The 22,720-nt window shown below is 39.4% G+C and overlaps 1 protein-coding gene across 1 annotated transcript in view; it reads right to left on the reverse strand.

Moving 5' to 3' along the window:
- Positions 1-11,214: 11,214 nt before the first annotated feature.
- The window catches only part of PAXIP1 (PAX interacting (with transcription-activation domain) protein 1), a 31,561-nt gene continuing 20,055 nt past the window's right edge, over positions 11,215-22,720 (reverse strand). Inside the window, exons 11-21 of the mRNA XM_014945151.1 lie at positions 21,813-21,934; positions 21,060-21,244; positions 20,897-20,940; positions 19,346-19,413; positions 18,840-18,942; positions 16,561-16,729; positions 14,690-14,790; positions 13,281-13,415; positions 13,122-13,197; positions 12,532-12,592; positions 11,215-11,996 (exon numbers count right to left, since the gene is read on the reverse strand). Of these exons, the coding sequence (XP_014800637.1) occupies positions 11,981-11,996; positions 12,532-12,592; positions 13,122-13,197; positions 13,281-13,415; positions 14,690-14,790; positions 16,561-16,729; positions 18,840-18,942; positions 19,346-19,413; positions 20,897-20,940; positions 21,060-21,244; positions 21,813-21,934 (1,080 nt within the window). The 3' untranslated portion in view covers positions 11,215-11,980. The remainder of the gene's footprint in view (positions 11,997-12,531; positions 12,593-13,121; positions 13,198-13,280; positions 13,416-14,689; positions 14,791-16,560; positions 16,730-18,839; positions 18,943-19,345; positions 19,414-20,896; positions 20,941-21,059; positions 21,245-21,812; positions 21,935-22,720) is intronic.

The following is a 22,720-nucleotide window of genomic DNA, read 5'->3' on the forward strand; positions in this document are numbered from 1 at the left end:
TTTTTTGTGCTGAAGGCAGTGAGAAGTTCCCCCATCATTGGAAGTGTTCAAGGCCAGGTTGGATGGGGTTTTGAGCAACCTGATCTAGTGAAAGATGCTCCTGCCCAGGGCTGGAGGGAGGGAGGGCGGGGAGGACAGGGAGGGTGGAACTAGATGATCTTTGAAGGCCACTGCCAACCCAAACCATTCTATGATTCTAAGAATAACACCAACAACTTACTTATCTAACTCCCTATTTAAAAGCATGTTTCTAGCCCTGTGTGGTCAGAGGGTTGGAACACCGCTCCTGTGAAGATGCGAAGAAATTTTTTGTGCTGAAGGCAGTGAGAAGTTCCCCCATCATTGGAAGTGTTCAAGGCCAGGTTGGATGGGGTTTTGAGCAACCTGATCTAGTGAAAGATGCTCCTGCCCAGGGCTGGAGGGAGGGAGGGCGGGGAGGACAGGGAGGGTGGAACTAGATGATCTTTGAAGGCCACTGCCAACCCAAACCATTCTATGATTCTAAGAATAACACCAACAACTTACTTATCTAACTCCCTATTTAAAAGCATGTTTCTAGCCCTGTGACCAATGAGAAAAGCAAATGTCATAAATTTCAAATCAGCTTCTGGATGCCCTCTAGGGTGGCAACAGTGAGTGTTCACTCAAGTGAACCACATAATTTCAGGCGGTCCTTGCACAGACAACCCCTTCTGCGTGATGCTGCCAGACCAACAGAGAGGTCGGGAGGGTCCAGAGGAACTTTACAATGAGTTTTTCCACCACAAAGGTCATGGCTTTGTGCTCAAGAACTATATGGCAGGTGAACTCAAACATGAAACACAAGGATGTGTCTTTGGAGACTCAGCATACAAATGTCTCAGCATCCCATTAGATTTAAATATACAGCTTTAGACAAATGTTTAATGCTCACTAGGATTAGATATAAATAAATATATTCTTACAGGAGGGACATTTGTGTCCAGCAAACATCACACACTTGAATTTGTTGTGATGGTGGCTAAATAAACAATAAATCTCAGTTAATAAACCTGTCTGTAAATGGTTTGTTTCTCACAAGCTCTCTATGTATTCTAAAGGCGAAGCAGGAGGAGAACATCAGGAACACAGTGTTCTGCCAGGCTGCAGAGCCCAAGAAAATCAACAAACAAGATAAACCAGCATTAACGGGCTTGTTACAACTGCAGCAGAACAAGACTCCGGTACTCAATCATGTCCTTCCAAGCACTTTTTCCCATCCCACCCTAATGAAAACCCCTCTTGTGTTCAATACTGCCTTTAAAGCTGAGGGTTTGGCCATGCCTCTGCACAAGCAGCACCAAGTCAAACATGAGGAGCACGGGAGAGGTGGGGTGTGGGTGGCAGATTGCAGATGGACATGTTATAATTCCCTTCCTTCTTCCAGAAGGCAGCATCCTTGCCCTTGCCATGACCACAGAGCCCAAATTATCCTCTTTTGCTTGTTAGAAATCACAGGACCCTGAAACTATAGTCAGTTTTTCTGAGAAAGCATCACACTGGTGTATTATTCTGTGACACTGTCTTGCTTCTGTCTATTGTCACCTCCTACCTGTCTTTAAAAAGGCCTGGCAGTACCTATTTGTGTAGGAGGAGCAGCACGTTGAGGAGCTGCAGGTAATAATTATGATGGAAACCTTTGCCACACACCTTAACTGGTAATTTGTCACTCAAAAGAAGCTGAAGCTGTGGGTGACAGATGACAGTGCAGAACTTTTCAGACACCAGGAACATGTCCTACCCTACAGTCTGGCAGAGGACGGGTGGCAACCTGGGACTGGAAGAGCAGCACAAGGCAACAGCTCACACCATAAAGACTACCCGTACGTTCTATGCAGACACAATAACTGGCACTGTCACAGGATTCACTGCTGTGTCAAAGCAAGTCCCATACTCAGTGCCTTTTACGGGCAGGAGCCGCGAGGCAGCGATTGTTACTCTTTTTTAATGCTGCTGAGTTATTATTATGTTTTCATCCATGCTGGAATTGGGATTTGCTGCTAACGGGCAGAGCAGAGAATCGCAAGAGACAAGTCGGCAACGCGACCAGAGGTCTGGCTCTGGGGGTTTGCAGCCACAAACCACACTTTTTGGAAGAAAACTGCCACGAGGTGTGATGCCCATGGGGAGCACAGAGCAGTGTTAATGCAGGGGGGTGGGACTAGATGTCTGTGCTTCTCGCCGTGTTGCTCACTGGTAGGATGCCCAGCTGGCACTTGGTTACCCTCAGCCTCAGTGCTCTCGGTGTGGGTTTAAATTTGACCATAATCACAAGAGAGGTCAGTAGGGATACTTCCACACTTCATGTTAAACACGTCCTTTCATTCCCCAGGGGCTGAATTTCCCTAGACTTTCTTCACTGGATTCAGCAGCTGACGGGCAAAACGCAGGGAGAGCAATTCAGCCTTTGCTGACGTATTAAACTCTCTTTTAATGACACAAAGGGGTATATCGCTTTGCTAAAAACCCAAGGAGCCACATTCACTGCGGCAAAGCAAAACAGACCATCCACAGAAAGCAAGCAAGCAAGCAAAGCAGCACTGAGAGCAACAGCTCCTTCAACCTCCTTTGTCATTTCCCATTTGACAAGCAGAGAAGCCCAGAAATCACGTATTTCCACTATCAGACAGAACCCAGCACAAGCTGAGCTTTGGTAGAAGTGTTTATTAGTGGGGAAGAAACAGAATTAAATTCTTTATAGGTAGAAAAAGAGCTCGCTTTCTGCCTTTATATTTCCCACTCTGTGCTTTTTAAGTTTATAGGATGGTGCTATCAAAACGGCAATTTTCCTGACAGTCCTTTGAAGGACACACCTCTCCTTATACTTCTGCCCCTTTTTTTTCTTATTCCACTCACGCAGAGGATGCTTAAGATGGAAACTTCACTTCCACTTGGTAGGGGCTAGAACAGCTTTTTGCAGCTTTTACATGGAGGGTGGGTCATGGATTTCTAAAGGTCCACGTAAGTGAAGGTTAAACAATTAATAACATCAATTAAGTCACTGAAATAAATGACTGGACTGCCCTGGAGTGCTGCATGATGTTGTGCTAGCAATTCAGTTCATTAGAGGTGCTACCAGAAGTAGCTGGTAAGTTAGCAGCTATGCCCAGGGCGGTGCTTGAGGAAAAAATAAACTTGGAAAGTTTCTCTCTTTATCTGTTCAGAATTTAGATAAAACACAACTTTCTGCAGCGTTTCAGCAGTTATCCAGCAATGCTGCTGCAAAACTGGAAACGCCAATTCCCACTGCAGTTTCCCTGCAGTGAGCAGGTTTGACTACAGTGGTACAAAATCTTCTGTTTCTGGTTTGTTTTCTGTTAGTTTCATTCCAATTACCTTATTAGTTGACACTTCAATAATTCATTTTGCCTTCCTAGTCAAAAAGTGACAAACTAGTTTCATCAAAATTGACAGCTTGCAATATACTTCAATTTAAATGGAATAATTTACTAATTTGTCAGCTCCTAGAGGCTCCTAACCTCACAAAATGCCCCGTACACACCTTTTTGGGAGGAGGCTACATTTTGTTTCATTGCTTGTAGGCATTAGCATGAAGTTTTCCCTGTTGCTTGGTATTATCCCTGCATCTCTTTCAAAGCATGGACGATAGCACTCTGCCTCCACAGGATGCTCAGCTGTACCAGTGACTCAGTTCTTCAGAGCCATCCCAGCAGGTACCATCACATCTATTACATTCCCTTGGGGTCCTCATTGACCCAACTATTGTATTTCATTTAGCCCTTAGGCCTTTCTTGGTTCTTAGAAAGTCCCTGCATCTCACATCCATGTGCAAATAGGTTTTATAATGGCTCTGTAAATGGTCTATCACTTGAAATGAACCTGCAGAGAGAAGCACCACAGCCCCAGCCCGTGGGCAGGTTGTGTTCCCTTGCTGTTGTACTGCTCATGGGGGTTCACAGAGCCCAGCTCACTCATGTAGGGGAGCAAGTGTGCTGGGAGGGATGATATCTTTCAATTAATCAGATGATATCGCCAGATAAAATACAGGAGTTTTCAATCACAAAAATCTTTCTCCAGGTGCACACATGATCCAGAGCTTGGCCACTTTGACCATCCGTTCCAACTACCCTAGGAAGAGGTACTTGCTATCCTTGTAAAGCCTTTTCTGGTATTTCTGGGTTGTCACAGCTGTAACAGTGCTTCCAAGAGTTTGTTAATATTGGCATTTCGTCACAAATGTAAACGAATGGGCATTTGATGGAGCTGGCATTTGATCAATGTGCGTTTCTCTGCCTTAAAGCAAAACACATCAGAGCAGTTTACAAGCATTGTTTTCTTCTACCTAACTTCTGTCTCCCAGATCAAGAGAGACACTTCTTTTAATACCTGGACTTTATTATATCGTCTGTTCCACCGAAGTAGAAATGCAGTGTGCAATAAAACACTTCTTGGCACGGCAGGGGAGGAAATGAAGCCACATCAGTCACTGCTGACCGAGAGGGAAGGGCTCTGTAAAACGGGCACGTTGGGACATTCATTGGAAATAAACTCTGGGGGACTTGCTAGTGAGCAAACTGCGTGATTTCCTCTCCGGAGCCGAGCTCTGACCCCTCGTTCCTGCGAGGAACAGACAAATCGAGGAGCACAGGCGGAAATGAGAGCTGCTGCTCACGCTGCAGACAGCATCCTGGAGGGTTTAGAGTCTGATCAGAGGCTGACGACACAAAATATATTACTTTTAGTGCCCTCAGAAGCATTTTTAATATCCTGGATAGTTTGTATACCACGCTGGGCATTCTATCAGAAAGATGGCAGTGTTTGGGAGGCCAGGTAAAGCAGTCTACAGCCCAACAAGAGCTAGCATTACTTTACAGAACACGGAAAATTCTGAGCAGGTGAAAAATACTTGTGTATTTTTCTTCAGAGGGTTCTTCCAGGGAAGGCAAACTGCTTTCACCTGGTCTCTTGCCTGGTGTATCCCTGAGCTCCTCCTCCTTTCTCTGCTCACGCCTGGTCTCTGGAAGGCTGATGGGTTGCCCCACGGATGAATCCTGCCTTCCCAAATGTAGCTCAGATCCAGAGCTTTTCTGACAAAGCCATTTCTCTGTCTTCTCTCACAAAGGGATTGTAGGACGTAGTCGTCGCCCATAAGAAGCTGCGAGTTTGTCGAATTTAAATGCCAAATTCCAAATGCCATGAAAATGGTGAGGAGGTATTCATTGTTTAGTAAGATGTTTTTACTATCTGGAAAGAGAAACCTCCTGCCCACCAGAGAGGGCTGAGCAATTTCCTACAATCCTGAGTTGAATGAAATCAAGTGGGGCTCAGCCCTCTAAGGCCATCGAGAGCAGGGAAGGAAACCTCTGTTCCATCTCCTTCCTCTTTGATGTAGCTGCAGCACTTAAAAGTGTTTTAGTTGACATACTAATAAAATCTGACCTCTGGAGCTTAAAATAGGGTGTGTTTTTTTCCCTTTTTGGCATAGCTTGCTATGAGGAAACATCCCTGTCTGATCTGGGGTGTCCCCTGACTACCCTGCTTTCCCCTGGCAGACACAGCCTGGTCTCCTTCTCACAAAACACTGCCTGATGATCAGAGATGTAACACACTGATCAGGGAGGGAATACTTTTCCAAGCACCACTTGCTCTTCACAATTGTCTGCATACATACTCCATAGGTTAAAATTCCCTTGGCAGAGCTCTGAGCATCTCCCGAGGGCTCAGACAGTCTCTCTCCACTTGGCTCCCTCTGGGAAAAGCTCCTGTATCCCACTGAGGAATCTTCTCAAACATGCCTTTCCCTTGAGAGGGTCCGTTGTATTTCAAAGAGACGCTGGATTGCTTTCTTTAAGAAAAAGAAGGCACTTTCCCAACCCACATAGGTGCTAGCACAACCCACTTTTCCCTGAACAGCCAGCACACAGATCCTATCCCCTCCTCCAAAGAGTTTGGATGGGCAGCAAGCTCAGGATGCTGACACTGAAAATATCATCATTAGCATCAGAATGAAGCAGGTCGGCTGGGTACCCTTGCATCAGGACTGCTGGTCCATGGTCTGTACACACCACAGCACTAGCCAGCCTCAGAGACTTATGGGAACCATAACAACTAGAAAGTATTTTTTTCTTAAACACTAGCACAAACCCTGAAGATTAAGAAAGCAACAAGAAGGAAGGGCCTGTAGCCTACAGTGTTTCCTGCAGAACTTGCAGAATGCAAAAGGAATCATTTTGGAGACAGTCTCTCTCAATCCTGCAGCACTGCAGAAAAGTGAAACACACCCACAGCTTCCTTATTAACACTTTTTGGATTCATTACCGCTATTTTATAGAAATTCTAGGAAAACTTACCCCTAGTAAACCCATTTATAAAAGTTTGTTCTCTGAGGGGTCAACCTGCCTGGTGTGTGCTCTCCTTCTTCTGTTGCCGTTCCCTGGCTCCACTGGTTGGTGTTTCTTTATTCTTGCTGCCAGCAGCAGTGGATGGGCAGAAGAAAGGGGAAAGGGAACAAGCTCTGACTGGCTGTCAAGACGTGAACTTTGAATTTGGCTAACCTGGGTTTGATTCCCTGCTTCACCATTCCCAGTGCACATTTCTCTCCGAATCTTAGTTTCTATCCATAAAAAGGGTAATTCTTACCTAACAAAGTCTATGTAATCTCCTAGCACCTCTTAAGGCATCACGATATTTAAAGATAAAATAAATAAACACCAACAGAACTGTCTTCTCGCCTACCTTTTTGCCTTAGGGTAGGACAAACTAACTAAACCGTGCTTAGAAAATGTTTGATGAATTTTTAATAGTAAAGCTGTGTAAAGATTAAAGTTGCACAACCTTCCTAAACACATCCATGCTGGTGCTTACCTGCTCCACTCAGATGTCTGACACATCTTGAAACGTGCAGTTGATTTTTTATTCAGGAGCAGCTCAGCCCAAGTTGAACCTAGCAAGAGATGTGAAAGGCAGCATGAAAGGCTTCTGTAAATACATCAGCGGCCAAAAGAAAAAGCAAAGAAAGGAAAAGGAATGTCTACTGCTCAACATGGCAAGGGATTTAGTGATGAAAGACATGAAAAAGCCAAAAAGGCCCCAAACTTCTATCTCTTTTTACAGTTTTTGACTCCCTCGTATAGTAAGACAATGGAGCACGTGGAGCAAGTCCAGCAGAAGACCATCAAGATGATTAGGGGTGTAAGTACACAATGTACAAGGAGTGTGCTCAGCCTTAAGAACACAAGGTCTTACCATGGCTTACAACTACCCACCAGAAGGCAGAAAGGACACAAGAGCCAGACTTTTCTTGAAAGTGCAGGGGAATGAAATTAGACTCAACAGCCACCTGTGGAACAATGGACATTCTGATTAAATACGAGGATGGTTCATTTATTACCTTGAGGGTAGTGAAATACAGAAATAGGATGCCCACAGAGGTTGTGGCACCTCCACCCTTCAAGATACCGAAAACTGACCTGGACCTCCAGAGGTCTCTTCTAGCTGCACTTCTACAGTTCTACTTTATGACACGCAGCAAAGAAAGCTGCAGGGAAATGAGTAGAGACAATGTCTCCCTGATTTCCAGCAGATCCCTAACTGATGGAACGTCTCTGCTATCACAGACATGTTCTATATTTATCTTTCAATAACTGCCGTATCAGTACAGATTAGCTACAAAGAACATAAGCTTATATTACGGACCTAACGCTTCTGCAATCAACCGAACAACATGGAAGGTATCTATTTTTTCCTGAGTACAGGAGAAGGGATCAAATAGACACCTCAGTATTATAACCTTCCACTAAAGGAAAAGCACGCTCGTGACAGCAACCCAGTCTCAGCACATTCAATCCAACCCTTTCTCTATCACTGATCACACACACAGTAACATCTGTTTGAGCCAGTTGGCTCTGGACAGCTCCTGTGGTTCTTGAAAGACTATTTCTTGGCAGGTTCTGTTTTTTACTCTAATTGAAAGGTTAATCAAATCAGTTCATACTTGTATGTTGGCTAAATAAACACACTGTCTCCACTGATGATGAAACAGGTGCATCATCACCACTCACGTTTCCCGCGGGGTTCATTTGTTCCATGATTGCATTTGGTTTTCTTCAAGCTTCCCCGTGCGCTGTCTGACAGCATTTTGGATAGTTTTCATAAGGACGCTTACCTTTCAGATGCTATTGCATTCACATGTCTCTTAACTCTTGGGTAAAGGTGTCATAGATCCTCAACACTGCTTCATTGTGGAAAACGTGGAAGTTAATCCTAAAAAAGGTGAGGCAGAAATGTGTTATCGAGTCTGGCAGTTTAGGTTTCTGAGGCAGAACCTGAGAAGACATTCAAACCCGGTTCCTCTCTGCCTCTTCTCCCTCCGTGCCAGGTTTCATTCTGCAGAAAGCTGTTTTAGCCTCTAGAACCCGGTCCTGCAAATTCTTCTGCCTCGTGTTTGATTTCACACACAGTTAAACATTACGTTTAATGTTTAACTCAGTACGTGCATCTCATTACGTGCGTCTACCCTTTTAGCACTTACATTGGATATGGCAATTCATCATTGGTAAGGCATACAGCAGATACATTGAATTATAGAATGGTTAGAGTTGGAAAGGACTTTAAAGATCACTGAGTTCCAACCCCCTGCCATGGGCAGGGACACCTCCCACCAGACCAGGTTGCCCAAAGCCCCATCCAGCCTGGTCTTGAACACCTCCAGGGATGGGGCATCCATAACTTCTCTGGGCAACCTGTTCCAGTGTCTCACCACCCTCACAGGAAATAATTTCTTTCTATTATCTAATCTAAATCTCCCCTCTTTCAGTTTAAAACTGTTACCCCTTGTCCTATCACTACACTCCCTGATAAAGAGTCCCTCCCCACCTCTCCTGTAGGCCCCTCCAGGTACTGGAAGGCTGTTGTAAGGCATCCCCAAAGCCTTCTCTTCTCCAGGCTGAAGAACCCCAGCTCTCTCAGCCCGTCTTCACAGAAGAGGTGCTCCATCCCTCTGATCATTTTGTCCCTCTGCTGGACCCACTCCAACAGCTCCATGTCTTTCCTCTGTTAAGGACCCCAAAGCTGGACACAGTGCAGTGGGGTCTCACGAGAGCAGAGCAGAGGGACAGAATCACCCACCTCGACCTGCTGGCCATGATTCTCTTGATGCAGCCCAGGATGCGGGCGCATTGGAAGTATTTATTCAAGGTAAGAAGTTTTCTTTATCACGTTTCCAAAAGTCCAGAAGCTACAACAGCCAACACTGGTTTTAAAGGAAAAGGCTTCCAAAAACTTTCTGCACGTAGGAAGTCTTTATTCAAAGTAAGAAGTTTTGTTTATCACGTTTCCGAAAGTCCAGAAGCTACAACAGCTGACACTGGCTTTAAAGGAAAAGGCTTCCAAAAACTTTCTGCAACCTGGTAACCAATACAATGAACTAAGTCTGAAGTCATTTGGAGATTAACACAGATTTATGTAATTTCAGCATTACACATTCTGAAGTGCATTGAAGGGATTAAAAGAAAAAGTGTACTTTTTTCTACAGTAAAAACCCCATAGTATCCACACAATGCATTACTGATGTTTTTTATGGTGGGACTGATCTCACCTATTTTCTGTATTCTAAAAGATGCAACCTGGTAACCAATACAATGAACTAAGTCTGAAGTCATTTGGAGATTAACACAGATTTATGTAATTTCAGCATTACACATTCTGAAGTGCATTGAAGGGATTAAAAAAAAAAAGTGTACTTTTTTCTACACTAAAAACCCCATAGTATCCACGCAATGCATTATTGAAGTTCTTTAGGGTGGGATTGATCTCACCTATTTTCTGTATTCTAAAAGATGTACATAACTCAGAGAGTTTGCTAAACTGTTTAAAGACGCTAAATTGTTAAAAAACTCTCTGCAGGGGTCTTTAAGTCAGGTTTTAGAGACATGCTCTCCCTCCACTGACAGAAACGGGAGACCAGACTTCCCAGGTAGGTCTACATGTCTGAACAATTTATATCATCTGCACAACTCATCAGCCAACAATTAACTCCCACTGCATTCCCTCCTCCTTTTTTTACTGTTTTTAAAAGTTAAAGCATGTCACCAGCTTCCTTTAGAGACGTGCCCTCCCTCCACTTACAGAAGAGGGAGACCAGACTTGCCAGGTAGGTCTACATGTCTGAACAATTATATCATCTGCACAACCCGTCAGCCAACAATTAACTCCCACTACATTCCCTCCTCCTTTTTTTTTACTATTTTTAAAAGTTAAAGCATGTCACCAGCTTCCAACCTTAGGTCTCCATATTAAAGACTTTATCTATCTCATAACAATGAGGAAACTGTGTTATGGAGAGCTGAACATCACACTAAGAAAAAGCACATCACTGTTGTTTTAAGTAAATGGCAACTGGGGAAAGTACCATTTTCTTCCACCCTGTACCAAACCTTTTTAACCTCCAATGCACCTAAAACCATCTTGAGCCAAAGTATAACATCCTCATTTACTACATTTTGTCACATTATCAAAAGTCACACTGATAGAAATTTCACCATTCTTCTTATCATCCTGTAGCCCCTTATCGATCACAACAGAAACACCAAATACAGGAGTAAGTTGGGAAAGCTGAGGAGGACAGAGCCAGCAGGAACAGGCAAGAGGCACAGTACGGACGTCCCTGGGACTTCACTCATCTTGAAATTTACTCCCACTGTGGTTTTACACCTTGAATTTGTCATTTGCTTAAGCACTTTGTTGAACTGAAGTGTTGGAAGAAAGGCAACAGAAATAGTGGTCAAGTATCAGATGAATTTACCTTTTAAGCCATAACACAATAAATTTGAAATTAATAATTTCTCTGTAGAAAGCTTTGCATAAGCTAAAAATAGCAGCTTACGTCCATTTAATGATACTCTATTTATAAAGCCTTCTCTGTAAAATGGTCCTGCATAGAAATACAAAATGTTTGGAAAAAAGAACATGATAAACTACTGTTAAAGTATTTTTTTAATATTGTATTTCGAGTTGCTCTGTGAATGGTTCACGAGGTGCTGTAATACACTTGATGACGTACAGAGAAGTAGATATCTGCAATCCCCAGCTGGGGTTTAATGGCTTGCTGCTCAGAGAAAATATGCTTTTAGGGTAACTTTTTCCTCTACTAGAATCTAAACTGCTAAAAATGGCAAATTCAGATTATTAGAACTGTGTGTGTATTAGGAAATAAAACTGAATATAGAATTGGGAGACTGTTTTTTAATATTTATTTAGTAAAACTCACTATACAAACAAAGTTATCACAACAGCGTAATATGCGGGTTTATATTTTCTCCTTCCTTCAAGCTATTTCTTTGTTGCAGTAAAAACACATATATACATTTACAATGATTTCCCTTTAAAGCACTGGGGGTTCATGTATTAAAACATACCTGGTAAAATAATCTTAAAATAATTTTACATTGCTCAGAAAAAGATTTGAGTAATTTACTCTTACCAGAGTGCCATTGTTGCACAGTATTCAAAAAAATGAACCACCACTAAAATATAGAGTAAAACATTTAAAAGTACATTTATTTAAAATGTGGGCAAAATATCAATATAAAAGAAAATAGAGTATAAGAAATAAAAATAAAGTACAAAACATTTTCATCTTCAACATCCATAATTTAATAGATAGCAAGCCCTTTTATTTTTACATCCAAATTACACTTTTGGCTGAAGTACCATCATTTACGTTAAAATGTTTAAAAACAGGCTAATCGTGATAGCTAAAGTGGGCTCTTTTAAAATGGTACTATAATACAAAACATAGTAAATTATGTTTCAGCATAATAAAATTACACATCCTAAAAAAGATGCAGTTTATTTTTGCTTTCCTGCTTTAAACTGCTCATCATCCCTAGGAAAACAGCTGGAAAACAGCATCCACAGGAAGTTTTAGTTGCTTTGTACAATGGCTGAACAGCTAGATTTAATGCTCCAAGGATTCCGAAGCAGTAAGGCATTTTACTATCCATCAAGTAAATTTATATGTACGTTTGTTAAGAAAGAACAACTTTAAGAAATGACTGCAAAATAGAACTTTTATAAAAAGCATACGTAAAGACATAGAACCTCTACTGGTTCTTACACTGCATTTATCGAACAGGGTTTATAATCTTCAGTAAAAAGCTATTTTCCTCATCTGCAAGTAACTCGTGACAAATATTTACCTTAGTGGCAAGGTTTTCTTTTTTTCCTAGAGCTTAATATTCTAGTATTGTGACTTTCTGACAACCCTGACTCCCACCTCCACTGAAATAGTTCCTATCAAAAATTAATTCTGCTTTCAATTGAAGCTAGGTTTCTGGGTCTTAAACCACCCTCCTATCAAGTAAACATTACACATCTTAAAACATTATAAATAATTCGTTTGTAATTAAGAAAAACTTTCAGTAAACTACCCTCCTATCAAGTAAACATTACACATCCTAAAGCATTATAAATAATTAGTTCATAATTAAGAAAAACTTTTGAGTCAACCACAGCTCCCTAAGCAGCAGACAACTTTACACACAAAAAGGATATGATTCATAATCCAGTGTTTGAGTAAGCACTCCAGTCAGGACAAACTCAGCGTTGTGGACATCTGGAAATAACAAAAACATGCATATATTTTATACACATTCTTCCTCATTCTACAGGTGTGTCAGAAGAGGCCATTCTGCACCTTTCTGCCTCCACACAAAGGCGTTAAGGGAGCGATGCCCCACCGCTCCCAGGGCTCTACTGTCACCCATCACACTCTGCACTGGACTTCCAGTGCCTTTGTTAATAAATACAGCATGTCTTGGGGTTCTACAAATAGATAAAGTGAAAATCCCCAAATCTTCAACTAATTTGATGAATACTGAGACAGTAATCTTGCCTCAGGCAGGACGGAAGCCTCAGGTTCAAGCCTACCCTTCCAAAGATTTATGGTGACCAGGCTATAAAACACCTGTATTAGGAACACCCAGCAAACAGCTGGCACAGATTTCTCTCTGGTTTGAAAGACAGATCATGTATTCCTTTATTATTACATAAAAGCTTCAAAAGACATCTACTTGTAAAATAATAACAATTTAAAAAATCAGAACAGCTACACTGTTCAATTTACATTGATAGCTTATACATACCTATGGCTCTTGCGAAATATTCTCGACATAAGTGAAGATCATTTTCACAGGAAATCAAGATTATCTCGGGCAGACTCTAAACAAAAGAAATGAATTGTAAGCTCAGAATAGCACAGTAAGGTATTACCACTACATTTTAGAAAGCAGCACTGTACACACCTTATTCTGTTTATGCTCCATGAGTTTCCGAAAAGAAGGTTGTTTAGATAATACCTTTCCTCCAGCACATTCCACAATAGCTTTCATGGTGGAAAGACTGGGACAAATTCCAGGTGTAATGTAAAAATATTTTCCCTAAAAAGAGAAGAGAAAGAATAAGAAAACGCATTATTTTGTTCACTGATTTCTGCAAGGTGTCATTTTATTATCATGTGATTATTCTCTTATACAATCACAGGGCAGGCTTTGTAAACTGGGGTTAGATACCACAGCTTAGGGCAACAAATTCATCAGCTCTTGAGTTCTTAATTACCACTGATCTGTTTTCCCTGTAGGGGCAAACTCACAATTTTGATAAATGTGGATAGTGTAGGGATGCTTATTTCAAGACCTTTGAAATAGCAACTGGGAAACTTTCAAGTGACCACAGATAAAACTGTGGTTAAAAAAAAAACAAACAAACAAACCACAAAGTAAAAAATAACAATAATAAAAAAAACACCAAACCAACCAAACAAAAAACCCAAAAAAACCCCAAAAGTTAACTGCAGCTTGGTAAAACATACAGGAGCAACAGTGCTCCTTGCTTCTTAAGCACAGGGACATCTCAAGTGTTGCAAAAGAACTTTCAGCTTTTAATTAACAGCCAATGTATTACTTTCTGACAAAAAAATATCCTACTGCTTGAGTGAGACTGATCAGATCCAAGTATATTATCTTTGTTTACCAGCTAGGAATAAATAATATTTAGACTGCAAAACCAAGTGAAAAGTATTATTTAGACCAAATAACAGACATAGGTTCTTATTCATTACAAGTTGCAAAAACAGCTATTTTAGGTGGTTTGCCTCAAGAAAAAGTCTCAAATTCAGTTACGCTGAAGAATCTCTAGCAATTTGGATCTTCAGACACCTCTCTGCACTGTAACATATTTTTAACCAGGGGCATGAAAACCATCTCGCATCAGCCTTGCAAACAGCCTGGTGTTGACTACAGTCTTCAAGAATCAGATTACAACTCCCTGAAGCTGATATGCAAACTCACTCTCAGACTCCCATTTTTATGAGCAAGTGCTTTGACTACCAGGCTGCTATTAAAAAAAAAAAAAAAGTCCCTTCCAGAAGTGGCATTTTACAAATAACAGAGCAATGATCTAAATTTTGTAAGGGAACAAATACTGAGCATGTTTTGCTCACACCTACGGGATCCAGTCACTTAGAGGGCTTAGATCCATCCCCATGCTTAGGCAGGAAATAGGCATAAAGGAAAAACTAAAATTTAAAACAAATTCTTCATGTTATATACTCGTCTGTTTTATAGCCCTTGACTACAAAAGCTGTGGTCCTAATGCTGAAAAAATTACGTTGAAAAGCTCCAAGTATTTAAAAACCTTCTTCTAAAATGCTTACCTTGAACAGTGGAGCGACTTGAGCTCTCTTCAGAGACTCCTCTAAGCTAAAGCAGAAAAGCACCTCAGCTTCAGCATCTCTGAGCACAAAGTTCTGCTCATCTGAAAAAGAAAGACTGATGATGTAATGCAGGAAAATAAAAAAAAAATCCATGTAACCCAAGATCTATTTATGATCAGAAAATGTTAGTGGGAGGGTGACTTTAAATGGTGAACATTCACTAATTTTTACATTATTATAATATTGTCTATTATTAGGCATCTTACAAGGATTAGCCACAATTACTTGGAGAATAAAATTGTGTGTGCATTTCACACTTGTGTATCTAGCAACAACCACCGTCTTATAAAGTCCCTTTTTCTAACTTATTGGAGGAATTTGAGAACTTTTAGTTGTCAATTCTCTACAAAGGAAGGAGCAGAATGATTAAGTTCAACTTCAAACCACTGTGACAATGTATGGAAGCCCAGAAACTGTCTCAACTCCTCATGCAGACTTAACAGAACAAACGTTCCACCTGTTTCCCTGGTCCTATTATTCAGCTGGTTTTTTTGGTTTTGTTTTTTTTTTTAATTATTATTATTAGGGATGGAATTTCAATCTTATCTTTCCACAAAAAGCTACGTCAAATATATTTCTAAACCACACTTAATTCAAAACACCTAAGTTTACAAAAAAATAGAATTTATATGGAGAACAAGTTGGTCTTTCCAAGGATAATTCTGAGAACTCCAAAGAGATTCTGTTAATACTTTTCCGTAAGACAAAGAAAACCAATAGGACAATTTTTCTAAACAACTGCCATATTTTCCATCACTGTACTAGAGACAAAAGAGAAGGCAGCCCATTAGCTACAAATCGACTAAATTTCAGTAGACAACTAAAGTACTTCAGGTCCCTAGATCAAGAGAGTCATCCTTCTATATTCCCAGACCTCCTTTATCTTCTAACGCCTTTCAAATGGATTGATTTCTCAGTTCACTGATGCTGAACAAAGCAAGTTGCCTTCTCCGGAGTTATAAAAATGTTTGTTGGTTTATTGATTAATTATCCATAGATGTAAGTCTTTGTGATGGTTAGGCAGCAATGTTAAAGATTTGCTCTTTTCAAACAAATTATATAAAAAGCATAAAACAATCATAAAACAAATAATCAGCCTTTTAAGAAGATTTTCTTCAGATTCAACATCCTTGTCAAGTAGAATTAAACTATCTATTTTTTTCTTTTCAGCTGTGAACAGAAAAGCAGTGCAAACACAAAGTCTACATATTCCAACACAGTTACGGTACTAGACTAATTAATTTTAATTATTTAAATGCATTTTTTGTATTTCCAACAGTGGCTTAGTTCCTTACAACTAACATTTTAAAAAAAAAATATTGAAAACAAAAGCATTTGAGGTTTAAAAAGCAATGTAATCAAATCTGCAAATGGCTAAACGAGAAAGAAATATAATGCTTAACAACATCCAACTACTTAATCACTCTAAAGCCAACTTTTAAAGTATTTTGTTACTTCATTTAATGGAAATAAACTGTATTAAATCAAATGAAAATTAAATGAAACAAAATGTTCTGCTGAAAAAGAACTTAAAAAAAATATACAATTTCTTCTTTTGAAAGCTTTATTTAATAACACGAACATAACCTTCTACCTCAAGTGAAATACAAACTAGCTGCCAGTATAATTGTTTAAACATAACATGAGTTATTAACTATGACTGTCACATTTGCTGTAGACTTAAAATCTCTGCTGTCAAAACTGAACTCTTTAGAAAACTGGCATGAGACACTAAAGTCAGAAGTCAAAACAACATACTTAAATCAGCAAACCTTGCATTTACTATAGAAATTGATACTAGTTTAACTTACCAACAAACTTCTGGCATTTGAAACACTCTTCTAACCACTCTGGAGTTACTATGTGCTTGACTACAGAAATTGCTGTCAGGAATTTGACAGTTCGGGTCACTTTACTGGCAATTAGGTGGGTACATTTCTGGGCAGATTCTGCTACTTCACCTCCAAGGATATACAGTTTCTGAAAGTTGTACAAACACAAATCAGAATGGAATAGTCCTTTAAAAACCGCAGGAAAAGAATGAATCTTATTATCACCATCAAATCAAACTAAGCTCTTAATGAAACAGTAAATGTAGGAGTATTCTGTATTACAGTCATTCCATTACTAAGGATGATTAAAGGAGAGAATTTACAGCATTGAATATCCAGACATAAACTTCATCTGGCAAAACCAAAAGCTACATTCTGCTTCAGTTTTTCCATTTGCGGTTTTGTAGTTTTTTCAGCAAGGAAAGAAATAAAAAATAAATTAATATTTTCAAGTGATAGATGCTATTAAATTTAAGTAAGCAGAAAATGTAACAGTTTTGCTCTTTTCTGTGGAAGGTGTAACATATCCTGTAGCTACAGTAAACTAAATTTTGCTGTCTTGTCTTTGAAGAGAAAAGCAACTCAAATACACTAGTTCCACATGTATTTTTGATGACACTGAGTAACTACCCTGCTTTCCTTGGTTTAAAGTATCAAATCCAAACTAATTCTTCACAGTTTTTATCTTGTCAGTTAAGATACAAGTCATTATCTGAAGGGATTAGCAATACAACTAATCAACTGGTGAAGCATATCAAATTACCATAGGTGTTAGTTACAAATAGAGTGCTTCCTCTCATAAAAATTTAAAGAATGAAAAAATATTTGGACAGCTTTAGTATCTATGCACCATGGTCTTCTGATTTCCTACGACAAGGGTTTTGTACAAAAAAATAAAAACCCCACCAATATCTTTAAGCATAAATATTTAACATACTAGGGTGATTTTATTACAACAGTCATCAGGAATCACCCAAGCGAGAAGGCCCAGTGGGTTATTAGAAGCCCTGAAAGATCTCTGGCATCCCTCTGTACTGCTCCGATGACAATGAACAACTAGGATAGACAGGGACAATGTCTTCAGCTTCTCTTTACCGTGCTAGCTTACTTTGATGGTTTGCATAAAGACGATACACAAAAGTATTATTCAGTGACACTGAACCTCTCTATTTATCTCCTTCAGGGTACGTATAAACACATTCTGAACAGCACACTTGTACACCTATGAAAGGCAAAGGCTGTTATTTCCATAGTTAATACACGTTCACCTCAAACACTGTATACCTATGAGTGCAGATCTTCTAAGGTTTTCATCCTGATGTTCAAGGACCCCTTTGGGCATACAGGAAAAATGAACACCCCTCCATCTCAAGACGATGGGAAGTATCCAGCCTCAGTGAGGTACCCAAACTCTGAAATGTCTTGATCATATCATCACTGCAAGTTTAGATTCAACTTCACAAGCCTGAAGTTCATTTCTTATATTTCTGAGCCACAGCTGTTACCAAAACAGATTCTCTTAGCTATTTTGAGCTATTTTTGAGCACATTGACTGGGCCTCCTTTACTTTTGATTAGCCAGAATAGGCATCAGTGGCAGGATCTTTCATACACTACGGAGGTCAGCAGTTAAAAAACCCTGTGCCTCAAGCCTGAGCTAGTATGTGGCAAGTAACATAAACAGAAAATTCTTTTGGAACCAATATTTATTAGTTCCTAAGGTTCAAGGAGTGATTGGATTTTTTTACCATTAAAAGAATGTTATAAATTATTTAGAGCTAACTTTTGGTACAGCTTTATTAGGAAACAGAACAAAATCTCTATGGGAACTTATTATTTCACACCTGCCATAAGCTTTGTCATCAGCTTTCTTTGAAGCATTTGGCACTACAGATAACAACTAGATTACAAGAGTCTTGGGTCTCATCCAGTACAACCATCACAACTTTTCTCTCCTAAATTTGGTCACGAAGTTTGCTGATTTAAAAACAAACACGGAAGGGGCCTTCTTGCTTTTTAAATAATCATATGGAAGAAACAAACAAGTAGCACAGAAGCATGTAGTAAACTAAAGCAGAACAGTTACCAAATAAAGCTCATTTCACGTAAATCTATACTTCAGCCTCAGCCCCAGTAAAACCCATGGGGTTTTATCCTTAGGTGTATCCTAATCAAGTCTTAGATACCAAAAATTCAACATCAAGAAAAAAGTTCACAGATGTTTCAATGTAGTTCACAAGAAATAAACATGGAAGTCACCTTAATGTACTGTTGAACTTGCATAGGTTCAAATCCTGTGAAGAGGACCATCGGTGTCAGTTCTGGGGTGAGTTTCTTAGTAGGTGGTGGTAGGTCTTCAATCCTACAAAAGCCATGAAACACAGCAGAATGTGAAGTTTGAGCCCAAAGTTGTATTATTGTTGTTATTATTATTATTTTAAAACTACATAAGCACACTCTTGCAACTTTTATCAATGGAAGTACTCAGATGAATGAGAATTACACAGGACCAATCTTCTGAAGAAAACATTGTTATGCTGAGAACAGGGCATTTTCTCTTGCTTCTGTTCTCTCACAATTCTCTTACTACTTCACTCTCTAGTTCTTATTTTATTCCTGCCAGTTGAGTAGCTGGAAATATGCAAAAAACATTGATAGTTATTTCAATTAGCAGGGTACAGGATGGAAATAGTCTGATGGCCACCTGACACTTTTCTGGAAAGGTCAATTAGGGATTACTGGCACTGATTGCACGCTCTCCTTACCTTGCTCTTTTGGCTGATGGCTGAAGACTGGATTCATTTTGCTTTGGTTTCAAAGGCAACCTCACACCCTGAAATTAGATCATCTACATGTTTATATCTGAATTGAGCAGGGAAACCAGCTTCTGTTATGAAAGAGGAAGACTATACACCGATATTCTGGGACTATATTAAAGAAAATAAAACACAAATGAAAGACACACTACTGAATGCAAACTGGTGCACCTACTCCTTACCCAACTGACTCAAGAGCAAAGCTAAGCATTAAACAAAGCTTCTCCATAAAGTTATGTAAATATTTAAGTGTACGCCATATAAAATAGTGTGGGAATTTTTTGCTTTAAATAAAGCTGGTAATCCTCAATGGAAAACCCAAAGAATTAAATGAGAAAGAGACTGAAAAAACTGTCCATTTTTTAAATACATGAAGACTACAATATTCTTCCAGGTGCTTAAGTATCAACAGGAAGTATTGGAACCTGCGTTTTAAATGCTAAAGTTCCCTAACTACAGAATGAGAAGCTCCAGTGGATGCTCAGGAACACACTGGATAGACACTCCTCCCTCTCAAGTACTAGAGCAGCCACTACAGCATTTGCCCAGAAGTAGAGAAATGCAGCTTTTAGGCTCTCCCTGGCCTGAGTAACTTGAAAACACAGCTTTTACATTTTCATGCAATATAAAACGTTATCTGACAGTCATCTGCTGCACAAATGAACTAACAGCTCACTAGCTCAAATTGGGATTTACCTGTGCAAGACAGACACTGTGAGAACATCTGTAAAGTACAAATCTGAAATGGGAAGAGAACTTATAATACAAAATCTGAATAGTTTTCTACATATTCAGAACAATGAAACAGTTCAGAAGATAAGCTGCAGTCTCTACCTCAGCTCTTACACCTGTCTCATGTTTTGCATGTTTCACAGAATAAATGTGACAAAACCTAAATGTTTTGTATCTTTTTTAATGTACATTCCTCCTATCCTTACTGTTCATTTACACTGCTGTTATTTCCAGCATTATCAACTACACTTTTAAAAGCAAGCTGTATTTTTAAATTATAAAATGTGTAGTACATATGCCCATGGTTTTAGTTCTTAGAGTATTTCAAAGAGATGATATAAAGTACTTTCACCCTTAATTTATATTATCTGTTTTGTCAATGTTGTAATGGAATTCTTACCGATTTTTGGTGCTTTGCCTTAAAAACCTTTCATGGGCTGCTTTTAAGACAGTGTTAGATATTGACTCAAAAAATCCCAAGTCCCTTCTAAAGTTCTGTTGTAAAAATTTAAGAGTGAAGCACTAGCCCAAGATATCTTAAAATTGTGTATCACAGTGCAAGTTCTTAGTTCTGCAAAGACTGTTGCTCAGATTTCTCAAAATAAAATAGAAAGAACACCAGCAGGAAATAAAGCCAGGAGGTTGACTACAGCTCTGTGTAAGTCCCTCTGGCTTGTGCTCACACCATAGACATGTGCTCACACGTTAAAAACACTAAAGAGTGATCTTACAAAACCAGCTGTATATATACACAATAATTCAACATACCATTAGAAGTTCCGGTGATACCTTTAACGGGACTCTCCACGCATCTAGGAGCGGAAGAACAAAACAAAAATGAAACCATTGCAAAGTTATCTATTACAGAAGACACATAAAGTGCATACATAAATGCTACAAGAACACAGGATTTTGGGACGGACACTCTTACCCAAAAGGTTTAGAACTAGATGTTGACTAGGAGAGAGCGGATCCTGAAGATTGAACACTGTGTACCGGCTGTGCTGGATCTGCCGCAAAGCTTCAAAATTTCCCAGCAGTATGTCACAGAGCCACTGCGCATTGACACAGGGTATTCTCCACTCTTTTGCTTTCTCATACTTCAATCCACTGGCCCTTTTTGTTCACAGATGAAGAAAGAAAATTTAATAAAATAGTTAAAATAGCAATTTCTAATAATAAACCTAAAATACCAATATTTCTGTGTTGACCTATTATATATTTTAACTAACAAAGTAGATACTCTGACAAATTACTTTTGTTTTATGTGCTAAACCAACTCAATTAGAGGAGTATTTCTACTCTAAACAGAATCAAGTTTGACCTGGACGTAACTTAATTTTCCTACCCCTTGTTTTAAAACAATTATTTATGAATAACTAACTAACTAACTACTTTACTTACAGATGATGTAAAAGTCAGCTTCACTTACAAAATACTGTAAAACAGTGGAAGTAAAAATGACTTTTCTTTTGCCTGTCTTCAGAAGGCCAAATTTATCGTGTAACAGTGTGCAGTAATTTAGTTCAAGAAAAAACATCACTAAGTTTATTGCTATCAAATTGCAAAATTGATTAAAATTGACATTCTTCTGATGAGTTGTAATTAGCACCTCACTTTAAGAAAAGCATTAACTTGCAACAGGCAACTGAGAACGTGAGTGCTGCAGAGATAAACCACTTACTCTTTACAGATGAGGACTGTATTGCTGCGACACAGGTAGCCCGTGTACTTGGCACCCGCTAGGTAGGCCATCAGTTTGAGGTCATCTCTGTCACTATCGACAAATCCTGTCACAGAGATTATCTACAGAGAGAAAGAGACAGTTACAAATAACTAAACACGGATGGAACTTACAAAACACCCCCATTGAAAGTATTTTTGTGTTACTAACATTTTTACCTTACAATGAAATATACAGTATCGTAAGTGCGGCACATCGGCACTTAATTAAAACATGGCTTGCAGGATACTTAAAGTACATAAACATTTCAGGTTTTTGGCACTAGGTTTGACTCGGGAAGAGCCATTTTCATTTTGCTGGTCAGCTTTTTCTCGCTTCAAGACTACAAAGACTCCAGTTTTACTATGAAAGAGCTCACAGGTAGTTTTCTTCTCGCCTATGTCTCGTCTCCTGCTGACTATATTCAGGGAGACAGAGAAACACTTATATTTGCTTGTCCTATTCTACTTCTAAACATCTGAACTCTCTGCTCTACCCTGCCCTGAAGCCAAATAAACTGTGCCAGCTGACCACAGGTGGCAAACTGCGATTCCACCTCTCCTGTTCCTATCCTGAGTCTTGCCAAGTTTTCATTTTTGCCATTCTCTCCCTTTATTTAGGAAAAAGGCAACAGCAATTTTGTTATTGGTAATAATCTACATTCATTACATATTACATTTACTACTAACCACTATGTTCACGTGCACATTGTTACATTCTAATTTTCCCCAAACTGTGTTTCTTTTCATGCCTTTCAGAACAGGCTAATGGCAAGGCCGTCATCCCATACATCTATATTTGTGCATCCAGCACAAAGAAATCCAGTGCCAGGACATACTTTGGCATCTTGTTTTATAGAATCATAGAAT

This window comes from Calidris pugnax, unplaced genomic scaffold, assembly GCF_001431845.1.
Source record: "Calidris pugnax isolate Ruff unplaced genomic scaffold, ASM143184v1 scaffold54, whole genome shotgun sequence".
NCBI classification, from domain to species: Eukaryota; Metazoa; Chordata; class Aves; order Charadriiformes; family Scolopacidae; genus Calidris; species Calidris pugnax.